This window comes from Vicugna pacos, chromosome 14 (assembly GCF_048564905.1).
Source record: "Vicugna pacos chromosome 14, VicPac4, whole genome shotgun sequence".
Lineage (NCBI taxonomy): Eukaryota > Metazoa > Chordata > Mammalia > Artiodactyla > Camelidae > Vicugna > Vicugna pacos.
In genome coordinates this window covers 17,349,158-17,361,660 of record NC_133000.1, presented here as the reverse complement: position 1 = coordinate 17,361,660, position 12,503 = coordinate 17,349,158, and the positions used below count along the sequence as shown (strand labels likewise).

The 12,503-nt window shown below is 39.6% G+C and overlaps 1 protein-coding gene across 1 annotated transcript in view; it reads left to right on the top strand.

The window, feature by feature from the left end:
• Positions 1-407: 407 nt before the first annotated feature.
• LRRC63 (leucine rich repeat containing 63) overlaps positions 408-12,503 on the top strand; it is a 33,524-nt gene continuing 21,428 nt past the window's right edge. The window contains exons 1-4 of the mRNA XM_006209458.3: positions 408-1,122; positions 1,223-1,455; positions 9,101-9,784; positions 10,640-10,708. Of these exons, the coding sequence (XP_006209520.2) occupies positions 1,371-1,455; positions 9,101-9,784; positions 10,640-10,708 (838 nt within the window). The 5' untranslated portion in view covers positions 408-1,122; positions 1,223-1,370. The remainder of the gene's footprint in view (positions 1,123-1,222; positions 1,456-9,100; positions 9,785-10,639; positions 10,709-12,503) is intronic.

The following is a 12,503-nucleotide window of genomic DNA, read 5'->3' as shown; positions in this document are numbered from 1 at the left end:
ACCCTAGAGACCCAAGTTAAGCACCTTGCAAGCGAGAAAAGTAAAGTAAATAAGTAATAGTGGTCATTGTCATTAAGAAGAAAAACAGTAATAACGATTGTCACCACGGGGTTCCGTACAGCAGGTGCACGTGCAGCGGGCTTCTCCTGCAGCCCCACGCGGCGGCTGAGAAAGGCCAGTGGGCTCGGCGCGCGCCGCCCGCTGGGACTGGACCTGCTGCGCGGGCTCCGCGGGCGCGCGCCCCGCCCGGCCCCGCCCTCCCCTCCCGCGCCTGCGCATCCCGCGGGCGGGACGGGTGTGTTGGCTTCGGGTTGCTAGGGCCTGTCTGCGTGGCTTCAGGCCGCACCTGGCCAGAGGGTGAGGGCGGCCTGAGTGTTTCCTTTCCGGATAGCATCCCGCGGGAAGACCCGCGACTTCCCTTCAGCTTCACCTTGCTGCCTATATTCCCAGGAAAAATAAATACAAGAGGAAAAGCCGATTGTTTTGAGAAGCAGCTGATTGCCCTATAGGATAGCATAGGAGTCCAACGTTTCCAAGCACCTCTTCCCATAATACGAAAGGAAAATGACCGGCATCAAGTGCGAAGCACGCCTTGAACGCTTGTGTGCAGTTATCTTTGGGGGATAAAACGGCCCATTGGTACAGCTCCAGAACGTAGCCTTCTACACTGTCAACGGAATAGTGATGTGCCCAGCACTTTGAGAATTAAGAGCATATTTCTGGTTCTATCTTCTGGCATCATTTCTAAACAGCATTAACTGGCACTGCGATCCTGTGAAATCTCATTAGATTGAAGACCATTTTATTTTTGGATTAAATAGTTATGGCCCAACTATAGTGGTTGAAATTTAAAATAAGTAATTATGACAGAAAGAAAACGACTTATTTGTGAATAGTTAGATATTGTGGTTCTTCAGAGGCCATGGAGGGACTTCCTCATCTTTTTGATCAAAAATTCTTTCCAAATTTGTAATTTGGAAAATGTCAATTTCCAATTTTTCTTTAGAGAAAAAAATGATTGTCATTTCTATTTTGGGGGAAATCAGTATTTACTAGCTGAAATTACACTGACAGACTGAACTTTTTGCTAACATGTGAAATTTTAGGATGATCTTGATATATGTATGTATTTTTAAATTGTGTATTAGTTATAAACCTGAATTTTATCCAGATTCTTTCTAGAAGTTTTAAGAAATTTCATTATCCTCTTTTTCTTTTATAGGAATTCTGCTTGGACTCAGTATTAGGGCAGAATGATTTTCATTAGGACATAGTCTGGATCCTAATGAATTATTTTTCAGCAACAATTCAAACATTCAAAGACTTTCCAATTCTCAATCAACAGCTGTGAAAAAGTGCTTATTATTAAAATGCAAAGCCACCCACAACTTCTTCGAAGACCTTTACCTCCCAGTCTCCCTAAGCTGTCTTTATGTAAGAAGAAACCCCGCGCAGGTATGTATATTAATCAGATATGTTATTAACTTTATTTTCATAGAAGTTTCTCAACCTGCACAGCTCAGAATCATAATAAAGACACTGGCTAATAACCAGCAACTTACAAATGTTTGTTGTAAGATAATATCCAATTCATTTCTACAAGTACAGTTTATCCTCATTGTTTGTGGAATCTGTAGGAGTGAATTTACCCAACTGCTAGAATCTATTTGTAACCCCCAAATCAGTAGATTATAATATATTTTGTCTTTTTAAGTCAAAAATACATCACGGAGAACACTTCGGAGCATTATACAGAGCTCGAAAGAAGTGAGAAAATCACTCCTTTTATAATAGTGAAACTGTACAGGAAGAGGATGTCAATGGCAAATCTTGTTCATTCGTGGATGTGTGCAGGGCAGTGAGAACACACGCATTCCCAGCTGAGGTCAAAGAAGGCTACAGCTCTGCCTTCTTGTTTTAGCTCTCATATTGTAAACAACTGCCCCTTCCCCGGTCTAATCAGTGCCATGTTTCCTGAATTTTGTACTTTTGTTGGTGATTTCACTGTCTAAAATAGCCCCCAAGCACAGTACTGAAGTGCTGTCTAGTGTTCATTAGCACAAGCAGGCTGTGATGTTTCTTATGAAGAAAAATTCATGTGTTAGATAAATGCATGTGTTAGAAAAATGCATGTGTTTAGATAAGCTTCCTTCAGGCATGCGTTACAGTGTTGGCTGAGAGTTCAGTGTTAATGAATCAACAACACATATTAAATAAGGTATCTTTAAATAGAAACACATATAAAGCAAGGTTATGTATTGATTGGTTGCTGATAATGTTGAGACCAGAGGCTTGCAGGAACCTAACCCTGTATTTTTTCCAAGAAGCAATGGTTCACTGTTGGATAACTCATTGCTCACTGGGACTGTGGAACAGAGCTGCCGTGAATAAGCAAATAATGAGAATTGACTGTATTTATGAGCACATTGCTAAAACCTGGGGGTAGAGTAGTGAGCAGAACAGACACTGCCAGTCCTCTTTATTAGTTACCTTTTGGTGGGATCAAATAATCATATAACTGAATGTCAGATTACCCTGTGATAAGTGCTGTGAAGTAAAGATAAGCCAATTTTGTGATTATAACTTTATATAATACTCTTAATCCTCTATCTCTATATATGGTTATCTATTGACTCCTAACTTATAAACAGTGATAAAATTAACATATTTCCTCTTCTTTTCCCTTTCAGTCTCCTCTACCATCTGATTTTAGTTGATTATATTAATTATTTTAGTGTCAACATTCATACTGTTTAAATATGCCTCATCTATAACTTGATTTACAAGGTTAAATTATTACCTTTTGATCCATTGCTATTCAAGATGTGTGAATCACCCTACTTATGCTACCTCCACTTTCTCTCCCACCTCCCTACCAACTTTTGTTATAGCATTTCTACATTTCTGTAATGTTCCACATTTCCACTGTGTTCTGTAATAGTAATAGCCACAGTTCTATAGATATACTGCTCACTACCAGTTCTTTTGTCATAGTGTTTACATTCATCTTTTGGTTGAAGTTTATCCTCTAGTACAGAGTTTCTCATTATTGCCATTTTGGGCTGGATAATTCTTTGTGGGGGGGAACTCTCCTACTTTTGGTACCTTTGAGATTCTATGACTTAACTCTTGTTAATCCTGTTTCTCCATGGAGGGTGGGAAGGGATAGACTGGGATTTCAAAACTGTAGAATAGATAAATAAGATTACACTGTATAGCACAGGGAAATACACACAAAATGTTATAACTCACAGAGAAAAAAATGTGACAATGAGTGTGTATATGTCCATGAATGACTGAAAAATTGTGCTGAACACTGGAATTTGACACAACATTGTAAAATGATTATAAATCAATAAAAAAAAATTCTGTGTCTCCAAAGGCTCTTGGCAGAGTGTTCTGCTTATAGCAGATGTTCAAAATATTTGTTGAGTGAATGAACTAACACTTAAAATGACTGAAGTACAATTTATAAAAATGAATATTCAAACACTGAAATCACACCTTGAAATAAATATCTATAATTCACATGTAATGCTAAATGCTATAGTGAATTAATGACATGACCGATCTGGTCCCAGCCTGTCAGGACCTTTCAAGACCTTTAATGAAGCTCTAAAGATGAGATACACATACAGTAAAAACCTTAAATAACAGTACAAAGCAGCACAGAAATTATGTACAATTAATAGTACAGACAGGAGTAGTTCATAAATGTGAGGAACTCTGGGGGCAGGAATGGGGTGTAAACTAAGACTTGAGGAAAAGTGAAATGTAAGATGTTTAATTATAGAGGAGACGTATGTAGTTTTTGATGGTAGAGGAGATTATTGGAAACAGAATTTTAACACACTAGAAAAAAAAAGAAAAATCATGGGGAAATGTTTACAACGTAGGGGAAGTATGAATGGAGAAGACAGAAGTCATCTTCATTGGGAAGGTTTCCCTAAGCACCTCTTCTCCCTCCACCCAGTCAGAGGCACTCCTTTATGCTCCCATGGTACCCCACACTCACCCGCTACTGAGCATGTATCGTTCTCTGGTATAACTGTTTACCTGCCTAGTTTCTGCACTACATTGTGAGATCTTTGATGGTAATAAGGTTTGTGCTGTGTGATTGTACTCTCAGCTAGCACATGGTAGGTGTTAAATGCTTGTTGAATTAATTAATGAGAACAGTAAGTTGGTTTCTCTGAAGAAAGATAAATATTGCGTAAGGTTTAAGATACGTAAATTGAGAAAGAGAGGAGCATTTGCCAAGACAGGAAAGATACATTGCCTGAGTGGTGGGAATGGAGAAATGACAGAGTGTTTTCATTGGAGCCAAGGGAAGAGTGAATTTTCATGGAGAACAGAGTGGGTTAAAATATCAAATGCTAAAAAGAGGTCAAATAAAGATAAATAATGATGTATATCCATTGGATTTAGTAATAAGATGTCAATAATAACTTTGTGATAGGTTTTGATAGTAGTAGAAGTGGCAAATTCCAGGTCATAATGTTCTGAAAAGTAAACGAGAGAATTCCAGTTTCAGTTTCAAAACTAAGGAGATTAAAAGTAATCACTCCCATCCTCACAAGAAAAAAATGAACAAACTGATCATCAGTGAGTTTCTTAGACCCATCAGAGAATCAGGTCACAGAGCAAATCACCATCCTGAAATCTGGAGAGACACACAAATAGAGAGACTCACAGCGATCAGCTTATTAGGATCAGAAGATGTTCAAGCCAGTAACTGGTAGGAACACGTGAGTGCTAATTTTGACAAATTACTGGAGGCTGAGTGTGGACTAGTTTTGAGAGTTAAAAACTCCTGAGATCCTAGTCTTTGGCTGGGGCCTCTATGCTGCCACGGGTTTTACCTCAAAGAATCCCACAAGGTTCTCATGAGGATCAGAGAAAAAAAATTTCCTGTTTCCTCCAGGAAGGACAAAGTAACCTTTTTTTTTTTTTTAACACTCCCAGAGTATTCTCCATTACAAATACCTGCCCTGTAAGGGAAACTAGGTTCCAGAGCCTTGCCTGACCTGAGGGAAGGGCAAATCAGATAACGCTAGCCCCCAGGAGCCTGACTTCTGTAAGGGGAGGAAAAGACTAAGAAACACTTCTGAAAGCCACAGCCCGGGGACTTCGGGACACTAAAAAACTCAGATTTAAACATAAGAATATAGAATGATTCCTTTCTACAGTACCCTTCCACCATGTTAGCAGGGCTCCAATGTAGTAACAGTGGATTTCACCTGAGAGAGCTGTAAGATGCAGAATTTAAGAAGGAATTTGTAAGGAAGCCCAAAGGCAACAAAGGAGGAAAAAACCAAAACAAAACAAGGAAACTCAAGTCTCTGACACCACAGCCACAGTTATCTCAGTTCCTATTACCTGGCACATCATTCCCAGCTTTCAATTAAAAAAAATTTACAAAGCGCTTAAAGGCTAGGAGAAACAGGGTTGAAGAGAAAAAGCAAGCACCAGAACCATACTGAGATACGACACAGATACTGGCATTATCAGACAGGCAATTGAAAATATCTGTGATTGTTATATTAAGAGTCTTGATTGAAACAGTGGATAATGTGCAATAACAGGTGAGTAGTGTACACAGAGATATGGGAACTGTAAGGAAAAATCAAAAGGAAATGCTAGAAATAAAAAAAAAACACTAATAAAAATGTAAAATGCCTTTGATGGGCTCATCAGTAGCCAGGATATGACTGAGGAAAGGGTCTGTGAGCTTGAAGATAGGTCTACTGAAAATTCTCAAACTAAAGTGCAAAGAATAAAAAGAGTAGTAACAAAAGAACGGGATACCCAAGGCCTGTGGGAAAATTACAGATGGTGTAACATACATGCAAGGGGGAATACTAGAGGGGATGAAAGGGTGAAGACAGCCGAAGGACTACTCAAAGTAATAATGGCTGAGAATTTTCTAAAATTAACGACAGATCAAAAAAAAAAAAAAAACAAAACCACAGATCATCCAGGGAGCTTAGGCAACACCTACTAGAATAAATTAAAAAAAAACACACACACACACACACTTTGGTGCATTATATTCAAACTGCAGAAAACTAAAACCTTCGTTTTTAAACAAAGAGAAATTCCTGAAAGAAGCCAAAGGAAAGGGAGAAAAAGTATCTACCTGTAGTGGAAAAAAGATAAGAATTACATTGCATTTCTTATCAGAAACCATGCAAAGCAAGAAAAGAGTAGAGTGAAATATTTCAAGTGTTGAAAGGGAAAAAAAATAAAGCTCACTAAACTAGATTTTGTATGCAGTGAAACGGGCCAGAAACTCAGATCTACTTAGAAGAGTGTCAGAGAAGGAATAAGTGATCCTATTTGGTCTAACGGAGAACTGTTTGTTCTAAGCAATAATAGCAACGATGTAGCAGGTGATTATAGCACAGGGACAAATGGAATGAATGACAGTGATGCTCTGTGCAGTGGGAGGGAAGAATGGGGAATACTCTGTTAAAAGATGCTTGCCATACCTAGTAAGTGGTGGAGTGTTAACTGAAAGTAGACTTAGATTTGCTGTAAATATAGATTACAAACTCTAGGGCAATCACTTTTAAAACATTTTTACAAGTCTACCTGGTATGCTAAGAGAGGAACGAAACTGAGAAACTGAAGGAGAGAAACTGAATCATAAAATTCTCAGTTAAAACCAGAAAAGACAGAAAAAGAAGGGAAGGTTTTGAAAAAGAAGCAAAACAACTGCAATGAATAGAAAAGTTTCCAAATGTGGCAGATGTTAAGCCAACAAATGTCAGTAATTCATTAAAATGTGAATGGTCTAAGTGTACCAGTTAAATGACAGAAACTGTCAGAGTAGATAAAACACAAGCGCTAACCATATATTGTCTGCAAGAAACTTGCTTTAAATATAAAAACACAGAGAGACTGAATGTAAAAGGATAGAGAAGTATACCATACTAACACTAATCAAAAGGAAGCTGGAGGAGCTGTGTTAACTGGGCTGTTTTCTTATTGTTGAGTTTAAGAGCTCTTTATTTTGGATGCAAGTCCTTTATCAGATGTGTGTTTTGCAAATATTTTCTCCCAGTGTATGGCTTGTCTTTTTATTCTTTTAACAATGTCTTTCATAGAATACAAGTTTTAAATTTTAAGTCCAGCTGAACCAATTTTTTCTTTCACGGATTGTTGTTTTGGTGTTAAACCCAGCATCACCTAGATTTTGCTCATGTTATCTTTTTTTTTTTAATATAGGAGAGAGAGAAAATAAAATTGAAGATAGTAGTAGTAACCCTTTTATTGAATGAGCTGGCTTTGATTAGTTCCTTATAAGGAAGGAAGCATTAAACTCACGTGGCACACACAGCTCTCCCAAGGCTCTTCCAGTCACGCTCATCTATTAGCCTCGTCTCCTTTTTAGATATTAAACAGCTACTCCAACCTAAATCAGTGCTTTCATCTCGCATGCAATTAAACCTTGCCCTTTCTCTCAGCTCAGGCGAGGTCTGCTCGTTTTTAGACAAGCCAAGGGAAACAGGGGCCTGATAAGTTCTCCCTCCTTGTTCTTTTACTTCTCTTCCGTAAGTCAGAGTTTCTGGTATCTTCGTAGGTGGGGCTCGGAGTGGGGAAGAGTTAAGGAGTTCAGAGTGAAGGTGAGAGTCAGTCATCAGCTTCTACACCCCGCTGAAATGCCGCAGATAGAGGTCCAGTAGTTGTAAGGATGCTCTCGCCTCGCCGCAGCTGTGCCACAGCACTGGGGGGTGGGGGGGCATCCATTTTTGCTGTCATATAGGTTTATGGAGGGGAGGGGAATGCCGGTGGGAACGGTGAGATGTTCTCTTCTCCTTGTGGCTACACTCCTGTTCTCTAGAGATGGGTCTCTAAGAGTGGGCCTCTCACTTGGCTTGAGGTGGGGGTCAACCCTCCTCCTGCACCCACTGTGAGGAGGGGAGGGTCAGGGGAACACACAGCACTGCAATGGCTGGATTCTCTCTCAGTGCAGGTCGGCCTCTAGCCACCTCTCCTATACAGACAACGCGTGAGAGTTGAATTTGCTTTGACCATCTCTTTGCAAGTCTTGCCTTGATGCATCCATTATTTCCTCACTAGACTGTTGACGTCCTCACCGTTCATTGTACCCAACGGAGACAACACACGGAAATGCCACAGAACACTCTGAGACGCAGGAAAGAGAAGGCATCCCTTGCTGTAGTGCCGCTCCCCACGCCCCCCAACTCCCCCGCAGATTTCCTGCGCTCACAGGCTGCTGCTGAACAGAACTGCTGGGGCAGTTTTATCTTTTCTAGGCTTCTCTTTTTAGCAGGCTCTTGGCGTTTCCACCCTGTGTGGGCACATTTTTTTTTTTTAAAAGGCACGTTTGTATAAATAGCCAAATGGCAGCCAGCACACTGTGAATATTAGACTGCTGGGTTCAGAGTCGTAGTTGAGCATCCTTCATCCAGAGCAGCTGAGTGAAATGTGCTTCTATAGCCATAACCAGTGTTTCTTTACATAAACGTGACACTTGTTCTCATGAAAAAGACTTCTTTACAACAATAATAAATGTTTAAGAAAAAAAATAATGCAGACACAGTGCATTTTCTGGACCTAAGAGAGAAAGGAACACTTACTATTGTAACATGAATGAACCTGTGGTTCCTTGTAGCCCGTATCAGAATGTTATCATGTTCAAAAGACACCTGGGTCTGATATCTAGCATTGAAAAGAAACGTAAATCTTTGCTCAAAGAAGTTTCAAATGAGGAAGAGATAATGGTAAATGATAAATAGGCAAAACTTCATCGAGTCATTTTTGCCCTTCCACATGGCGAGAGTATTAGTGGCAACCGCTCAAAAGTCTCCCTTTATGTACTGCTCTTCACCAATTCCGTTCTTGCAACCCAATTTAGCCTTTTCAGTCCTCCAGCTGATCGCTCAAACTTTATCCCAGTCGGCTCAACAAACGTCCTGATAGCTGAGAAAGTACACACAGAAACATTTTTTGAACCGGAGAGAGGACGGGTGGATAAAGGAAAGCTATGAATGCTAAGACATTAATGGTTTTGCTCCTGACACCTTGATAAGTATAATCTAATTGTGCTTTATTTTTTCTTTTTCTGGTTTAGTCAAAGCTGCTGAAACAAAGCCACCACGTGCACGGTTTGTTCAAGATAAAACCATTTTAACTGAAAGAGAGAAAACTCGTTTTCCTGATGTTGTTTCAGGAAATCAATCACAACCCCCTGTCAATATCCAAAATCTCCATCTTGATCATCATGTACGAGAAAGAGTGACTACTCTTTCAACACTCAAGAAAACTTCTAAGAACGTCTATTGGCACATTCCAGAGACTGCTACTGGTTCCATATTTTTCCCAATGTGTCCTTCAGCTTCAAGTCGAGTTTTTGGGAAACAAATAAGCAAGATAGAAAGTTCAAGAAAACCAGAAGAGCCATCAAAAATAAAAAATACTTACGCCGATAATATTTTTAAAGACATTATGATTGTCTCCTCAGAGTTCCCCAGACGTCCCAGTGCCCCTTCTTCAACGCCTACTCCCAAACTCAAGGAAGTTCACGCTGAGCATCTACTTTTGTGCAAGAGCACTACCTACAGTTTTAAGCAGCCCCTGTTGCGTCTAAGTGCGGCAATCCCTGTCCCAAGGACTACACCTGTTAAAGCAGAAAGACAGTGGTTTCACTGTTTACAACAAAAGCAGGCAGCAACACTAACTATTAGTGATTTTCCAGGTCCCGTTTTCATACCGTTACCAATTTTACCCAGGAAACCTCTAAGACAGTCTGTGATAGGTAAGTCCAGTCTCAACATGGTCGGTAATGATGAGGTCAAGTAGAGCGAAGGGGAGAGAGGGCGTGCAAGCATATGGTGGCTCCCCCGTTGGGTTTGCAGGATGGCCTGCTGGGATCACTTTTTGCCTGTACATTTACTACGTGGGACAGAATGCAGTAACAGAAATCCTGACCTTGCAGGTCTGCTAGGGACAGACTGGGCACCTCACCCAGACTGGGCATCACCAGATGGTGGTGATGGGAACCAGACAAAGTAGTTCAAAGGATCAGAAAAGCTAATACAAAGGAGCAGTAAGAATGAACAGTCATTCATAAGGTGGTCCACATGAACTCTAGATGGAGAATGCCGAGGCTGATGGGCGCCTTCATGAGCACATTTCCATGGATAATCTCAATTCACTAAAAGATGAACAATTATAATGAACTCATAGCACCTTCAATATGAATTTTCACATGTATCTAAACATCCCGTTTTTAGACTCACAGACGTAGAAAACAAACTTATGGTTGCCAAAGGGGAAAGGGGGTGGGGAGGGATAAATTAGGAGTTTGGGATTAACATATATAAAATAGATAACCAACAAGGGCCTACTATATAGCACAGGGACTCTATCCCATATCTTGTGATAACCTATAATGGAACAGAATCTGAAAAAGAATAGATTTACATATATATATATATATATATATATATATATATATATGTACAGCAAAGTGATTCAGTCACACACATATATATATATATATATACGTATGTGTGACTGAATCACTTTGCTGTACACCTGAAACTAACACAACATTGTTAATCAATCATACTTCAATTAAAAAAAAATCCTATTTTAAATTTTTTTCTAGAAACTCGTGTAACACAACATGAACGTAAGGAAAGTATCCCAAAGCAAAGCATGCTAAGCCTACCTGAAGGTAAGCGCTAGGTTTATATCATTCTTTTAAAAACTGTATGTATGATTATCTCTCCACAAAAGTACTTATGATTTTGTATCTTTGTATATGTGTGTGTGAGATTCACATTTACGGCCCTCCTCATTTTCAGTTCCTTAAGCTGTTTACTCAGCAACAATTTTTTAAGTGTTGACTCTAAACCCAACTTTGTACTGATGCTGGGAACATAAAAGCTCAAGTCTTATTCGGGTGGGGAAGATAGACATGCAATAATGAGGGTTAACTGCATGTCATGTGACCTAGCAGAAACAAATGAAAAATCAGCTTTAAAGAAAGATTACATCATCCTAGACCTCACATTATTTCTATAAACAATTTCACAAATACAGTGTGTAGTAAACAATTCACCGTTATCAGACACACAAAGAAACAAAATAAATGAAAACTAGCAGAAATGGTAAGCAATAGAAACATACCCACAGGAGTTCCAGGTATTAGAATGATCAGATACAGATTTTTAAATAAACTACTGACTTTTTTTTTTTAAATAGAGGTACTAGGGGTTGAACCTGGGACCTCCTGCATGCTAAGCACCCACTCTACTACCGAGCCACACCCTCCTCACCCCCGCTGACTTTTGATTCTGTCCAAGACTGAGTATCTTGTATTAGACAAACCCTCCCACTGAAATCAAGTATTAAAGCTGCGCCAAATACAGAAAATAGCCATTGAAGGTACTGGAGAGTAACCACTGCAAGCATGACTCGAGTGGCTGCAATCCTTGAAAGAAGCTGAATTAGCTGTACATTGATCTTGGCTTTTGCCTGAGGGCACTTGTGGCGCTGGAGAATAGAGCACAGATGGAAAGCAACAGTATGACTGGGTTAAGGAGGCAGCGGTCAGACTTCAGTGCTGATAATACTGCTAGGATTTGAGGGGTAGTATCTCCGAGAGGAGAGAACTGAATTCATATATCCACATAAAGACTCCCCGACGGGTGCTGGCTGATTCCTAAGCTGTGCATGTGTAGGACAGTACTCTAAGAAACACGGCAGGAAACATCTGCTGAGATGCTAAGGAACCGAGCATCGATTTTGACAGTCGCACAGGAGACAGTTACTGGACTTCAAGTTTTGCCAAAGTGAAAGGTCTTGATACAGACACTGGACCTTCAGCTGAAGACCCGGAGGACCCATGCCTTGAGAATAAGGATGATGTTCTAGGAGAAGGGAGAAAACTAAAAGAGATTACCCCTAACAAAGCTCCAAACCAACCCTTGTTAAATCAAAGTGATACTTACTGCCTACTTGAAGGAAATTTAACACGTTATTAGAGACAGTATTATGGAGATCTTTCAAAATTATTGACATTATAAAAGATCTTGTGGCAAGTCATGCAGCAAGAATGGCTGGGGATGTAAAATATAATTCAAAATATTTTCCTGCCACACCTGGGTGTATACTTGAATAGACCTTTTTTTTTTTTGGACCAGGCCATTTTTGATGAAAGGTAAAACTGAAAAGGGTCATAATAAAGTAAACGTAGGTGGTCTCTGTTTGGCTACTCTTGAGTCGTTTGGATTTTTTTCCTTTCTTGTGTGAGATCTTTAAACTGAGGGAGGAACTGAATTACATAAGGTATTTAAATCATGCATCAAGGTGATATTAAGGAAGAAAGCAAAGTTGCTCCTTGGGAGGTGATCTATATCTGAGTTAATGCTTACAGGATGTCCTTTATTAGTTCTGCAAAGCAAGAAGTTGTTTCTGTAATTCACAATAAAATTTAAAAAGATATTTTTACATATAGTACAAAAAGA